Raw genomic sequence first — 16680 nt, forward strand, 5'->3', positions numbered from 1 at the left:
GTGTGTGTGTGTGTGTGTGTGTGTGTGGGTGGGTGTGTGTGTGTGTGTTTTACCTGGAAGGGATGATTTTTGGCCATTTCCCAATGCCAAGTCCCCATGAGGATAGAAGAGCAAGTGTGTATTTAAAAACAAACTTACTAAGAGCCGGAGAATAAATTTTTAAAAATAGGTGCAAAAGCTATAGCTTTTAGCGGTTTGTCCTGCCTCCAGCTACGTACTTAATGTGTGAATAAATGAAGGGCAGGAAAGTGGTTTCACTCAGAATGAATAACCATATTTTTCCGTCTGTGATGAACTCATAGCAAACATTTTCACCAAAACATTTTTATTTATTTATTTATGTCAAAAACCGAGCATTTCTCTGGCACTCTAAATGCTGTCATTCAAGAAAGAACAGCTTAAAAGCACATTTTGTTCACTTTTCAGCACAGATGCTTCCAAACAGACGAAGAAAAGACGAGCTGTGCTGTTCCCTGCGACTGTCAGAGCGCTGTCACCTTCTTCTTCTCTTGTGTCAATGAGCTGCCGACTGTCTGCCATAGACCACTGCAGAGCTTCAAAATCAATACATGACTCTAACAAGGTCTTAATGGAGTGTGAAAGCAGCTGCTGAAATGATTAATGCCTCCTACTGTCCATGACCACTTCTATCTTGTAGCTACATTAGAAACTGACGACATATTTATCACAAGTCACATCAACCAAACAGAAATTTAGCAAAACAGGAAACATTTATATTCAATTTATATTCCTTATGAATGACTTTTCAAAACTGTTCAATGGCAACAAACAACATTTCTGCTCCTTCTTTCTTTAAAGGGCCAATATCATGTGTTTCTCAGGCATATATTTAAATACTATACATCAATAAAGTATCTATGTCACCTTTAGCTGTTATTAAAATTATGTTTTTATGTTTAAATAGAAAATAAACCTTTCTCATCACTTCCTCTTCTAAACGCCTTGAAATTGGCCTCTGTCTCTTTAAGAACCTCCTTCCGCTTCTGTCTCGCCCATTTCGGGGCAGGGTGGCTGCCATGATGCAGTTTACTTGGCATCTGAAAATACATTTCCTCAAAGGTATTTTTAATATGAAAAGAGCTTCATTGAGTGAGAACTAATGTTGAGAGCTCAGCAGACAGTTAAGTTTCACTTTCACTTTCACCCGAGAGCCTGCAGGAGTCATGGGCGGGGTGTGTGGGGAGGGGGGAGGTGGTGCGCTCTAAAGACACGTCCCAGGGGTGTTTCTGGTCCCCACCTGTCGTTTTGCTCCTCAGCATGGCTTCTTAAAAACACTGCAGGATTTCTCAAACATGATGAATGAGTCAGAGCAAGGCTTTGGGCATGTTTTATGAGAGTATAACATTATAACATGATATAAAACTCAAATAAGTTGATTTTACATGATATTGCCCCTTTAAATGAAAGCATCAGTGTTCTGTCAGCCAGCATCAAAGTCACTGTAAGCTTGGCTGGACCAGTTATTGGGTGTTAACATTTACTTACCACTCAGCACCGGAGAATATAAAAAATGTAAACGAGTGCTCCGAAAGGGAACGTCCTCCTGAGCTGGTCACATCAACCCATGTGACGATGCCACAATAGCTCCCAGCTGAGTGTAAAACCTGGCAGCTTCTGTCACATACATGCAGAGCAGGTCAACAAAAGTAGAGATTACGTTAAAACAACCCCGCCTGGATCCCTGACCCTGGAAACCGCTGCAATTAGCCTTTCTTGGCACAAACAAAAAGCTGTGGGGGAGGAAAGAGACAGCCTCCGTAATGAAGCAGGTATGCATCCTGCCGCCATAGAAAATGTCAGCCAAAGCCACGAGGGGTGGCAATTTCTGGGCCGGGCTTTTCACGTTTTTCGAAAAGAAAAAGAGAAAATTGGCTTCTCTGAACTGCGGAGCTCCACAGTGACAGTTTGACACGCTGACAGATCGATAACAGCCTGGTTCGGAGCCAGCTGGTAAACAAGCGAACAGATCAACAACAAATCAGCCCAGACTTCCTGTTTGTGTTTTTAAAGCTTTAATAAAGGAACTTATCTGAGCTTTTACCAATGGACTATATTACATCTTGGTCAACCATACAATAGATTTGGTAAAAAAAAAACCTGACAGAATGGTTTGTTACACTGAAAACGCCACAAACTTCTACAGATGGTGAAATTGGGTTTTTAGGATGCGATCTGGTTTAAAGGCTTAATAATTCTGTCATCTAAATTATAAGAATCCAGCAATTTTATAATGTATTTTTTACTTGAGGAGTTATAAAGCTATAAAATAAGTTTGTTTATGAAAACAGTAATGCTTATAAAGTAGTCTGCTGCTTTGCTTTAAACATCTTGAAGATTCTTATGTGGTTCTGCAAGAGTCATCCAGAGTATGTGTTCTTAATGACTGTCAGTTAAAACCAACAATTTTTTAGCACAATTTGGACAAAATTGACTGAATAATAACCATTTCTGTGTTTTCAAAGCTCAGTTGACGACGTCACAGTTTGGTTTGACTCAAAGATAATCAGTTGTAGCTGCACATCTAATTAATATTTCCTGGAAGTTTAATGAAAATCTGAGAAATGTTTCATATTGTTGGTGACATGAACAAAAACAGAGTCGGGTCAGGATTAAATATCCATCTGTGCAGATTGATGCGAATGAAGAACTTTGGACAGAAGCAACTCGGTCACTGAGTGATTTTAAGAAAACTCTGGATAATGAAACTTCCTCCTCAACTGCTTCAGTTCATCAAATTTCCTTCACAAGCTCCTTCAGTATCAACTGATTGCAACATATTCCTCTGTGCTTTAAGTGGCACTTGTACAGAGACAAAACACTCACAAAAGGTCAAGTGCCAAGCAAAAAGAAAAGGACATGGAAGAATTAGAGCCAGAGACAGACACACTGTTAAACCTCTGAGAATACGATGCTTTCTGTTTCAGTCATGGTAAATATTAAATGTAAACGCTAATGTTGTAAAAACCAAGTTGAAAACATTTAAGCTCAGTCTTAGGCAGCTGATGAGGCTTAAAAAGAACATTAATCACCATTTATTTGTTGGACTCTGATTTTGTACAATGTTATTTACATGAAAACCTGAATGAAACACATTTTACATGACAAACAGTGATATTATAAATATTTTAAATCTTATAACATACATAAATATTTAAAAAACATCTAGTTATTCACCTTTATTTAGCCTACAGTTAAGACCAAGTGGTGTATATTAATTTCTGACTAACTAAGCTACTTAATATAACAAACTTAAAATCTTCCACATCTGCTGAAGGCAACAGGTGGATTGCCTTCATTTTCTTTCTATAATAAATTGAAATCTCCTGTTTGCTTTCACAGACACAGGAGCAGCAACAGTTCCTCTATAGCAGTGGTTCCCAAACTTTTTATCTTCTGACCCACAACATATCCATGGCAAAAACTTGTGACCCCAAGTATTACTGGTCTGAGTACACAAACTTTGTTAATAACCCTAAAAACACAGGCTTTTTGACCATCTAAACCACTTGTATACAAATATAAATACTTATTTATACTTATTTTGTGTTTTTGTAATAATTATAGGGAAAATTTTACACAAGCAATTATTTTATTACCCTTTAAATTGATTTCTGGAGAATATCCAAGGTGCTTCATGACCCATAACTGGGTCCCAAGCCCAACTTTGGGAACCAAAGTGCAGTGGTTCCCAAACTTTTCAGCTTTTGACCCACAAAATAACAGTAGCAGAGACCTGAGCCCACAACTATTTTTGGATGATAAACATTTATATCAGGTCAACTAAACATAGGCATAGTAACAACATTTTTTTATAGTACATTTATCTATTTTAAATACACTAACCTCACTCCTTTGTAACAACTAAGGCAAAAAATGTAATTAATTCAGATTTTTTTTTTTCAGGACCCCACCTTGTTGTTTCGGCACCCCACTTTGGGTCCCGACCCCAACTTTGAGAAACACTGCTCTATAGGACTCTGATGGCTCGTTTAAGTGAGGAATGTATAGCAGGAATACAAATCATTGAATAAAATTTTTTAAGTTGGAGATCTGATTCTGACTCGGAAATTCCACCATTAGTGAACGCACCATTAGTCGTGGGACCCTGGAGTACCAATAAATGCTGCAACGTAAATGAGTCCAACAAAACAATCATCAGTTTTAATCTGAGGTTTCTCTCACCTGATAAAGGGACAGTTGGGGGGGACGAATCGGGGTCACTTTTGTAAGTAAAACGTGTTCAGAATTGTATATCACACTAAGTTTGCAGAAAAACAAATTGATTCTCTTCTAAAAATCTTTATTAAAAGACTCCATTCATGTAGCACACTGCCTGCCAGCCAGCCAGCCTGGATCCGTGGGTTTGAGGCCTTGGGTCTTATCAGAACCATAACAAGGACAACCGTCTCAGCAGCACAGCGTCTGTCCCTGAATAAAGAATCATCCTGAACATAAACCTAACTTCCTGATCACACCTGTGGGGGTGGTACCTTTTACATCAGACACTGGATTCCTTAACAAGCTTTGTTTCTGCAGATAAAAAGCCCTCATATTGATAAGACACACTGACTCTTCCCCTGTTTAACGATATGGCTGCAAATAGTTACAAAATGTAAAATACAAGACTGTATCTTAAATTCAATTAATGATGCAGAAAATTTCCTTCACTAGCTGCGTTTCCATTGCAAATGTGAGCAAAACTTTGTCGATATTCTGTTAATGTCGAAAAACACAGTTTCGCAACTGTGGTGTTTCCATTAAGTAAGAAATGTTATTAAAGTCACGTGAATACGTTTGTTCTCATGATAAGTCATTACAAACATGGCAGCAATGGATGTAAACACATAGCATGTTGCTACCACGACACTAGCGCTCATCATCAGAGGAGACGTCGGCGTCTTTTATCGAGGCTTTCCAGAAACAAGTCCCTACTTGGGAGCGGCTACGTATGTTGTGTTTTTGGGAAATTGTAGTCGGTGAGTTTACTATTTTATACTACTTCTGTAATATTACTACTACTTCTACTTCCTGTTATCTTCTTCGTCATCTTTTTCGCCAGTAGAAACAGCCGGTTGATCATGTGACTCCCGTGATGCGAAAAAAGAGTTTCCATTGCAGTTTTACGAAAAACAACAATTTCGATACGGCCGAAAAACCACCTCATCCTAGCTCAAAAACATTTAGTCAAAAAATGTGATTTTTTTTCGAAATTGACGTGTTTCTATTGAGCAAATTTATTTTCGAAATTCTAATTTGCATATTTTCATGGTCAGTGGAAATGCGTCTACTGTCCCTTGCGTCACGTGTCTGGAAACCTTACTTTGAAAAGTTTGGTAATTACGTTTTAACCTTTTTGTTCTTTAACTTCAACCTGCAACATATTTCATTTAGAGGTTATTAAAATATAACTCATAAAGTATAGTTTATATGTTAACTTACAAGTGATTGCTTTCTACAAACACAGTATCATTTACACAAGATGACCAAAAGGAAACCAGCTACGAAGTATCAGTTCTTGTTCAAATGCACCTGTTAGGGAATCCTCCCTGAGCTGGAAGCTGTTTTAATAAAGTCTGGGAGCGCAGATTAGAATCACACACGCATGAATATACTGAAACAAGAGAAGTTGGATAACATATTCAGACTAATATCTGATGAAAGATAAAACCTTTCCCCGTTGACAGGAGAATTACAATGCCAACCAGGAAAGGTCACATTAGTTTCATCAGCTTTATTAAATGTGACTTTAATCAAAAAGGTTTGGCACACTATCACACATGTATGAAATGGATTGTGTGTAATGACTCAGGGCTGAAACCTGCGGACAGGTTTGTGTCTGAAGGTGGTGTGACAGCCATGCTGAGTCCTGCTGGTTTGAGCTGCGCTGCACCTGGCAGCGGGGTGACACGACTGTTAATGGACGTCTAACGACAACAGGATGGCTTTTACCACAGCTGACTGCCGGCGCTTCTCTCCGTCTGACAGCAGATTCCATCTCAAAGTGCCTTTTCAGGCTTGGTGGGATTTTCAGGTGAATGCGGAGGTTTTCGGCTGCAAAAATAGAAGCACGATCCATTTAAAGGGCGTTTGATAGATTTGAGCGGTCGAAGGGAAACGCGACACATTCCTTTACTTTTTGACTTTGACGAAGAGCAGGAAAAGTTTTGTTCCGTGAGGGAAGGTGTGCGGCAGATAAGGATGTGGAGAGAAGCGTGATCGTTTGTCAGTACGAATGCGATGTAATCCATCTAAGGTGGCCTGTGGGGAAATAAAGATTCTTCAAATCTGCTTAATGGTGTATGTGACTTCAACAACCTTGGCAGGCAAATGTTTTATATCCTGAATACAAATAACTCTGAACACTGGTAAAAAAAAGTCTTTTAAACTGTTGAACTGTTTTGAAGCAGTGGGAAATAAAACTCTTCCTTTTTTAATGAAAGTAGTAAAAGTAAATGTATGCCCAGGAAGAAATACCATCAATGAAAAGAAACTCTGATTGTAAAAAGAAAACAAAAGCAAACACACTGCTGTCCACTCATGTTGAAAGGGTTAAAAAGCCAATTTTCCCACAAATTTAGTGTCTATTAAATAGTGAGAACAAATCTTTGAATTTAAAATTATTCAGTGTTGTTCCAGCCTTCAGAGGGAACTTTGCAGTTCACTCATTTGCATAAATGAAAAGTATTTAAAAGTCAATGTTTTGGGACAATTATCCTAAACACAAAAGCAGCTTAAAGTATTTGTGACATGCACGTGTCAAATAGAAAAGTTAAAGAAAACCTCTTTGGTATAATACACATGATTTTACCCGTTTTGTCACATAACTGCATATTTTCTTTTGATCTTGGCTCAGACGAAGTGAAACAGGAAGTGACATCAAAGGGGAACTCTTTAAGAAAAGGAACTCTGATCTTTGTTTATTAAAATAATGTTATTTGAACTTTCTTTTTATCTCTGTTAGAGACTCAAAATAATTTAAAGAAACATATTCTTCTCCACAGTCTGTGGTTATTGTAACACTTGGTTCACATGCAAATATTCCCCTTTGACATCACTTCCTGCTACTTCACATGCGAATATCTAAACTGTTCATCTCAGCAGTGTGAATTGTTTGTTGCAATATGTTCTCAATGTTATTTTTCCAAAACTGCATTCATATTTATTATAAAACTTTGACATCAGTCACTTTAAATAAGAAATGGCTGGCAGGGACAATAAAAAGTGGTGAACTCGACCAAGCCTTGACCCAAAATGTTACAGATGTGCAAAATCAAATCTCACTGAACTGAAACGGGCTCAAAAATTTCACTTCAAGGTCATCATAAACTACAGAAAATTATTTTTAAAAGAGGCATCTTGTGTCAAACAGCAGGTATCAGTAATGATATTTTGTTTAGAAGCCATGAACTCATCGCCACTGGAAATCAATTCTTATTGGAGTCCCAGAAGGACTGTTGCTTTTTATTTTAAGAGTTCAACTTTATTTTTAGGCAACCCTCAAGAGAGCTTAAAGTTCTTTGTGACGTGCAGAAAGCAATTACCTGTATTGTGCATTTAAATTGAGAAAGTGACGTTTAAAAAAAGAAAAGGAAACGAGCTGGCATTCCTCCTTCCAAATGAGGCAAACCCCATTTTTTAAATTTATTCTTAGTTTGTCAGAAGAATCCAGCTCAGAGGGTGCTCTCCTGCAGCACAGTCGGAGTGAACAGAAAGGGATGTGGGTGTCTTTGGAACGGCCTCATTAAAACTTTTTATCTTACTGAACACTTGAAGATTTCCACATGAAAAGACACGGCCAGGAGCTTATCGAGCGCATCAAGACACCCTGTCCTAAGATTGTGTCCATCCTATTAAAGTTTTGAAATCTGTCAGAGTAGTTTTATTATTTTAAACAGATTGATCATTCATTTCCTCATCTCATTGATTGGTAAGTTATGGTAAAAAATAACTTAAATAATGTAGATTTAGATTTATTAGAGCTGAATGTGAGACCTCGTTCAGCCAAATTGAAAGCAGCAGGCTAAATATATATTAAAGCTGACTCATAACATGGCAAAAATAAAATGTGCATGGTTTCAATACGTCTCACTTTTTGTTTCTTCTTTAAAGTGCCTATAACATCAAATCTTTGTCATAAATTTTAATTCATTTTTGGAACGACAACACTGACAACATAATGCAAAATAAATTTCACGCCGCTGAGATGAACAGTTGTTGAGATATTTGCATGTAAGTCAACAGGAAGTGATGTCAAAGGGGAATGTCTGCATGTAAGCAGAGTGTTGATAAAATGTCTGATAACACAGATTGTAGAGAAGAATCCGATGTTTCTTTAGGTCATTTTGAGTCTCTATCAGAGAGCTGAAGAGTTCAAACAATGTTTCCATGAACAAAAATCAGAGTGAGAGGGTTTTATTCTTTAAGAGTTCCCCTTTGATGTCACTTCCTGTTTCATTTTGGCTGAGCTGAAAGAAAATATGCTGGTTATGTGTCAAAATGGGTAAAATCCAGTGTATTATGCCAAGTTTCTTAAATATAAAATGATTTCTTTGACGTTTTGTATTTGAAGGATTTGCACGTCACAGGCTCTATCACTTCTATTGGAAGAATTGGTACAATCTGCAGCGATGCATTCATATTAAAGCACTGCTGCACAGCGCTGCAAGCCTGGATGTAACAAAAAATATTCACTTGATTTGAGGATGAACAGAAACTTAGGTCGGCTTAAAAGCAAGGACAAGATGTGTAGGTGTTGGATATGGGTTTCATTATTTATATATATATATGAAACATGGGTTTCATTATTATTATATAGTAAAAAGTCCTAACTGCGTACCCACACAAGTGTGTTTAAATAAACTAAAAGGAAAAAAACTAAGTTTATTTTCTTTTATCAAAAGAGCCTCTCAGAATTACATAAGACTTGACACAAAAACATATAAACCCACACGCTTTGCTTTCATCTCGTTTGAGGAAAATCTGTCAAACAGACTCGGCTAAAATCTGCCTTTTTTATATAAATAAAGCTGTTTTTACTTGCGCAGTTGGAAAACAAGTTGACTGTCGGCACTTTTCAGTCACTCATTCATCCTGTGATCATCACAGAAAGCAGCCACTGACAGGAGCCTGAGTTCTGTTGGATGTGAAGCAGACTGGATCTGATCAAACTGACAGGGATAAAGTGTTGAAGGCTGAGACTATAGGTCCCCACACCCAGACTCTGGGGAACGGTTTTAGTTTTTTATCCTCTGTTCTGTAGGCGACATGAAGGCTAAGATCTTTAAAACAAAGAATGAAGACTGAAATTTAAAAGCTCTAAGAAATGAACTTTCTGACTCTTATCCTTCACCTTAACTTTAGTCATGTTCTTCTTTTTTTTTTACTCTTGGTTCCCTTTTTGTCAAAAGCACCAAAGAAGTTATTATTAAAGACCAAACCAGAGGCAGGATTATGGCTTCTCTGCTTTTAGGACTGAAGACATGAATGAAACAGTTGATGAGGGAAAAAAATACATTTTCTTTAAGGTTCCCTATGATATTAGGATAACCAGATGGACCTCATTACCAAATTGTACCTTCCATTACAATTTTATATGAGCTAAATGCATCACCAGAAACTCAACTATCAAATTATTTTAATTGATTTAAATGGAGCGTGTGTAAAATCCATTTCTAAGACATTAAGTGCATTTTGTTGTGTACTTGGAGTCTCTAGAAGACCGTTCTGGAAGTTGGAGGGGGGCGGGGTGTGGAGCTCCTTGTTTGGATTTATAGAGACAGCCTCAAAACGAGTTGATCTGAGACACGCCTCAGAAAAGGGGCGGGACTTGTGGAGTTACAGTAAGGAGCTCGACACACGGGAGGCGACGTCGTTCGCTCTCCATTCATTTCCTATGAAAGTTGTGCGGTGAGGCGGCACTCACTCGCCCTCCTCCAGCCAAGCGACCGGCGAAAATCGTGCGTGTGAAATTTCACGCTCGTTCACGTAGTCGTGCACACGCAAGCTTGCGATGCGACATAAGAAAGTTGAAAAATGTTAAACTTTTGTCGCTGTCGCTTGGAGTACAACTAATCAGCGAGGGTTTTATTGACTGACCAATGAGAGGAGAGTATGCTACACGCTGCAGTTAGCTAACACTTTCAGCGTTATTTTAGCTCTGTCAAACTCTCCAGTTTTATATGACCCTTCACTAAGTGATTACTAAAAAGGCAGCTTTATGGGAATTTGTTATCTGGTAAGTTTTTCCTCATAAAATTGTATCTTGGTGTGCGTTTGTTTTTCATTATCATTAGCATCGCAAGATTTGGTTAGTTTTCACGTCCGTAATGCACACCCCCGTTTTTGCGAACCACCAATAACCTTTACAAGAGGCAGTAGAAGAACCAATCAAATTTCATGAAGACAATCGACCTGAGAGCGCGATTCGCAACACTGCAATTGCTATCACCTCCCGTGGAAGTGTGCACTGAGACAGGAAATAGAATGAAGGTTCATTTGGACTTTAAAGGCATCAGGCAGGAGCTCTGTCACTTCTAGAATATTCATTTTTTTAGCACAACAGGCATTTTTATCACCACAATGAATCAGTGAAGACCCTCAACACTTGAAACGTTATGCAACAGATAAAGGTGGGGGTGGGGTGGGGGTTATGGAAAATGTACTTTTTTTGGCTTTATATCATGTTATAATGTCATTCCCTCATCCAAACCATGCCCTGAGTGTTGCTTTGTTGTGGAGCTGAGATGCTTGCTGGTACAAAGCTCCACCCATCAGTCCCCAGCTGAGCTCCAGCCCCAGTTTTGTTCCAAAAAGCAGCTTAACATTGACTGGGAGATATATTTTCAAGCTGAAAGGTCTTGTTCTTCAGAAAACGTACTTCCTGCGTCCGACATGGGATCATCAGAGTAAGGTCCAGCTGTACCCTGAGTTTCCTTTTGCCAAAACCGATATTATATAACATGGCTTCATTGTTTTGTTTTTACAACAAATCACAACGCTCCTACAAAAGTTTGTAAACAGCATGAAGCATTGTTGTGAAGATGTGCTGAAGTGGGAGTGTTGGAAACGGTAGGAGGTTCTTATAGAGACAGAGGCCAGTTTTAAGGCATTTTGTGATGTATAGAGCATTTTTATAACAACTGAAGCTAACATACCGGTAGTTTCTTAATTGTGGTATAGAATTGAACTATGTCTCAAGCTATACTAGAAAAACTGTCTGCATTAATCAAATTTGAAGTATAAAGGTGGGCTGGAAGTTCAGAGGATGTAGCAAAAGAGTTAATTATAAAAAAAATGAAGTGTTATATTCCAAGGATGTGGATTATTCATCAACAGACTGAGTTAAAATGCTTAAATCATTATTTCTCTTGCTCTTACCGTTCCATCGTTTTGGCTGCATGCTGTCAAAATAAAGCTAAAGTGCTGTGAAAAAGTTGCCTTTAATGATGGAGGAGTTTGTGTGAAATGTTGAGCTTTGTAGCCGAGGCTTTATTCACTCCTGCTGAATCAGGCTTGAGCAGTCAAGGGAAGCCGTGATGTTGGAAAGTCATTTCTTTTCAGCGCGCTGTGGAGGCAGATAGCAGCATGCCATTACCAGACACAAGGAATGTTCTGGACAGTTATTCCTCAGGGCAACCATGGGAAAACACACACACATTTGACGTTTCCCTGACACACACACACAGTCCATTTGTTGCTGTGTAAAGCACTGCGAGGATGTCAGAGAAAACAAAGGGATGACTGAAACTATAATCAATTTAATCCTGCAGAAAGTCGGGGGAATAATGAGAGAGAATTCATAATGTTGCTTACAATCGGCTCAAAATTGCTTCCATGTGACGTCTTCAAATTGGAAATTAAATGTGATATTGAAAACAGCTCGCAGCTGAGGGAACAATTTCAGCTGTTCCTCTAAAACTCAGTCATTTAATGTGGCGTGCTCAGAGCCACACACTGATGGATGCATATTTTCAGCACTCATTCTTTTTGCGCAATACGTTTGGAGCTACTCTGAATATAAATTTAAAAAAAGAAAATATGCAACACTCCTTATTTTTCTTAGTTTTCTGTTGATTTTCTGGCAAAACGGGTAGGAGCTGAGCAGTTTAAAGCTTATTTCCCTGGCGTTGCTGTTATTAAGCCACAGGGTGTTCCAGCTTAAAACAAAAGTATTCAGTAATCAGTTTTTTTTAACGTGTCTTTGTGTTTTTAATTAGGCTAATCATAACTAATTTTGGTGACACATCAGTACTGCAAAATTATGATTACTTGATTTTTTTGAAAGTCTAGCAGAACAGGAACAATCTTTAATGCCAAGGATTATAAAGAAGGTTGTGTTTAATCAAAACAGGGGAGGAGCTAGAGGGGTGGCCAGGGTGCCAAGGGCCACCTCTGATTGGCCACTCCAGGTGCCCCGCCCTCCCCCAAATAACTGACAAGTGGTTGGTGATCTTGGATTGTGTATTTGCGTTTAGATTTTGTCAAAGATTGTTCTCTGATAGTATGGTATTATGGAAATGTTTTAGCTGTGTGTGTTTAAAAAATGTTTGTTAAAGCCCCTTGTAGCATTAGCATTAGCATTAACAGTTGGCTTAATTTGGGATTACAGTCACCACATGATCGTTCTTAGCTACAATTACACAAAGTTTTATCTCAGTATTTCTTAAAACAGATGAATTGAAGCCATTTGAAATTAGCTGTGGCGGCCATCTTGAATTTTTTGTACTTGTACGTCCCCAGCTAAAGAAACACCTGTGCCACAACTAAAAATGCTTAGCTCCGCCCCTAAATCAAATTTTTATTTTTTTTAATGCAGCAAATGACAAAACCATGTTTTAAAATGCAAAGTAGAAACTTTGAAAACCAGGAAGTGTTGGTTGAGTGACTAAAAACATGGTGGTGAACCCTGGTTTTACTGTTTCTGGACACTCTGTCACTTCTTCCTTCCTCAGATTGAAGACATCGTCACTCGTATCCAGGACGAAACAGAAGGCATTCCCATCAGAACTGTCAAGAGCTTCATGACCAAGATCCACAGTGTTGTTACAGGTAAGAGGTGCTGCAGAGAAGTGGGAGTGAAAGTGACAGCTGCTGCTCGGTGCAAACATCACATATCAGTGGAGGACAGCAGGCGTCTGCTGAACACACTGAGACACAAAGACAAAATGCTGAAATCTTTACTTCCTTGTGTTTCAAGGAAGGTGACATTTTTCTCCTCTGGTTTTCAGGGCAGCCAAAGCTGAGAGACATTTTGCAATGAGGTTCCTTTGCTTAATGTTCACACATGATGATGGTTTCAGGAACTGCATAAAACAATCCTGACTGGGACATGTTTCTAATACATGCACAAAACTCCTCACCTCTTTATTTTTGTTGCGTTGCACTTCTATGTGTAATTTAATCTGATCATTAGTTTGGGATTTGATTAAAGAGCTTTTGCCTTTGAGACGCTCAGCTGCATTTTAAGCAGCTTCTGCTCAGGCGTCGTTAGTTCAGAATAGTTGCTGGGAGGAAAGTGGGAGGACGACACGTGATGAAATGTTTGCAAAGTGTGAGAGCAGAAACAGAAAGATTGTTTGTCATCCTCCTGTTAGACGACCTTTCAGCAAATACCTGAATGAAGCAGCAGCTGCATGTGCATCAAACTGCATCAGCACTGTTTTTTTTAATAAAATAAAGTGGTTGTTTTGAACTGGATGTGTTACTTGTCACATAGCTTTTATTTAATTAGAATAACTAAAAGTTTTGAAACAGTATGGAGTCTCCGTGGGACTAAACGAACTGTAGCAGAAAGCTATTATTTTACCTGGAAGATGTATGACTCCAACAAGCAGAGCAGTAATGTACACAATGACCTCAGCAGTGGATAAATGTGCAGAGTAGCTCCGTTTGCGTCTGTTTGCCAAATGAAGGACGGAGAATAAAACATCAGCTCGTTCAGGAAAACAGCAGGAAGAGATGAGAAAACTGACGCCTCAAACTCAAACGTTTGTTTTAGGCCTGAATCAGGCAGTGAGTGCATGGTTTTTAAGTTTTCATAAGATTTTTAGTGTTAAAGGTGAAGAAATTTATAGTTATTAGGGTTTAGTACTGATGGTACTGATGTTAAAAGCACAACACTATATTTTTAGGTTTTCCTTTTTATAATGTTTAATCTATTATGTGTTAATTGATATAGATTAGTTACTTGTCCGAAATATCTATAACAACACATATTTATCCGTTACAAGAACAATAGGGGAGAATTGTGTATGAATGCCTGTGATTCAGCAGTCGGTCAGTAGGGGGCGAACGCGGGCACTGAAGACTCTATAAATAGATCAACTTCCTGGTTGGCCAGCAGTGTGTGGTTTCCTGTCAGCCGTGGCATTAAATCCTCACTCCAGAATTCTGTTTTTGTCTGGTTTTATCTCGTCTAACAATCATATTATTTAACATTGGTGGTTTTCTAATGACTTCAGTCTTTGAACGCGAATATTTCTTACATAGGTTTTATTTTTAGATTTAAGTATCTCCTTTTTTATTGTTTTAATAAACAGTTCTGAAATTTTTATTTCATTTCTTTTATCTTTTAAATGACAGACACATTTCTGAACTGTGCAGTATTTATTTATTTATTTATTTATTTATTTATTTATTTATTTATTTATTTATTTATTTATTTATTTATTTATTTGTTTGTTTGTTTTCTCTGATTTTAGGTGCAGATATTGTTCAGTGGCTGCTGAAGAATCTGGACATTGAGGATCCAGGTGTGTTTTTCCACCCAAACATAAAGACTGTAAAGATCCTGAAAGTTATTGGATAAAAACTGTTAAACTGAATTCTTTTGCGATCCGTCAGGTTTGTATTGGAACGTGAAAACTTTGCATTAAACTGAGCTAATTCCAGAAAATTAAAAATTATCAAAAAAAAAAAAACTGTTTTGGTATTTAAACAAAAAAACGTTACAACTGAATCATGCATGTACAATTTCAACACAATTTAACAAAAAGCTCATTGCAAGAAAACTACAGGCTGTAGAAGCATTATAAATCCAGTATTATAGATTGATTGTGTTATTGATAGATATGAAGTTTGTCCTGCTCCATCCATTTCATGATGTTCTTCTCGTTCTGCTGCAGAATTGTGAAAACTAGAATGTAATCCCTGACGTCCTTTCTTGCAGCTGAAGCCATGCACATCGGGAGTCTGATCGCAGCTCAGGGATACGTTTTCCCCATCTCAGATCACATCCTCTGCCTCAAAGATGACGGGACTTTGTATCGCTTTCAGGTGAGAAGGTCAGGTGTGGGTTCACATTTCACTGATTTAGTTCAAAACTGACACATAGCACGTGTTCTAGTGAGTAACAGAGAAAATGTCGTTAAACGTTTTACATTTTGATTGAATAGAAAAGTAAGGATTTGCTATTTTTACAGAAGTATTAAGTAAGAAAGTGCAACGTGAGAAAATACGCAGAAGTCTATAAACATTTATGGAAAAAAGAGCAGTTTCTGCTTCAAATCTTCTTATATGACATCAAAAGTTTGCTAAAAATAAAATCAGATGTTAGAAAATGATTCAGTAAATGTTCTCATCTTGTTTACTTATTGATGTTTCTGCATCTTTTATCACTTGTCATTTTGCTGAAGTGTTTTTATCAGAACCTGAGAAATGTATCAAATTACACACAATAACCGCCAACAAGACCATGTGAAATTTGATTTTAGTTTTGTTTCCTTTTCAGGCACCGTATTTCTGGCCGTCCAACTGTTGGGAGCCTGAAAACACAGATTATGGTTAGTATTAACAAATTTTGTGACCTATTATTGGGGCTTCCAATTCAAATGAAAAGGAGAGCAGAGATATGCATTGCAAAGCAATGACTCTGCTACCAACCCAACAAATTTCAGCCCTGGAAATGAACTAAGCGCTAACTCAGCACATTCTGAATGTGAATCACACGCTTAAGCTAACAGCTAATGCTAATTATAGAAAAGGCTACATCGGGACTGAAAGCTAAATAGAAATTCAACATGGCTGCCAGAGCTGATTTTAAACAGCAATCATTTTCGGACACACTGGGCTGAAATCTTGTGTGTTGGTAGCTGCAGAATGATCCTCATCGCATACTGAATAATGATTAAAAATCCAAGATGGCCGCCATAGCTAAAATGTAAAATTGACCGTAGCTTGGCCATTTTTAGCCATGTGGAATTTGGTGTGGTGGTAGCCACAAGAAATCCCCAAAACTATGTTGAAAATAATCCCACACCAAGAGATAAGCCCCCTCTTCGTTAGTAGTTCTGTTTTTAATTTGCAACTTACTGAAGCTTTACATTGTTTGGAGCTAAATCGTAGCTGTTGTTACATTTTGAGCCACAGCTCATCAAGCAGCAGTGAGTTTAATGGTGGTGTAGCCGAGTCATTTCCATCACATCCTCAAAGCAAACAAAACTTATGATCTTGATTTAAAACTTGAATGTACAGGTGGACAACTTATATTCCTTCAAAAACTGCTAACTTTATTTATAAATATTTCATAAAACTTATTAAAGACAAGCATGAAATCGTCACACAAAGGGATTATTTTAAAGAGTATCTTACCCCAAAATTAACTTTTTTTTAGCTGATAAACTGTCTAGAATGTGTCTAAAATGTTATATAGTACTGTTTCTG

At 37.9% G+C, this 16680-nt stretch overlaps 1 protein-coding gene across 1 annotated transcript in view; it reads left to right on the top strand.

Moving 5' to 3' along the window:
• The window catches only part of LOC106522648 (regulator of G-protein signaling 6), a gene marked incomplete in the record, with an annotated part of 60971 nt that overhangs the window by 30175 nt on the left and 14116 nt on the right, over nucleotides 1–16680 (top strand). Inside the window, 4 exon segments of the mRNA XM_014015733.1 lie at nucleotides 12972–13068; nucleotides 14721–14771; nucleotides 15188–15294; nucleotides 15749–15800. Of these exon segments, the coding sequence (XP_013871187.1) occupies nucleotides 12972–13068; nucleotides 14721–14771; nucleotides 15188–15294; nucleotides 15749–15800 (307 nt within the window).

This window comes from Austrofundulus limnaeus, unplaced genomic scaffold, assembly GCF_001266775.1.
Source record: "Austrofundulus limnaeus strain Quisiro unplaced genomic scaffold, Austrofundulus_limnaeus-1.0 Scaffold133, whole genome shotgun sequence".
In the NCBI taxonomy this organism is placed as follows: Eukaryota; Metazoa; Chordata; class Actinopteri; order Cyprinodontiformes; family Rivulidae; genus Austrofundulus; species Austrofundulus limnaeus.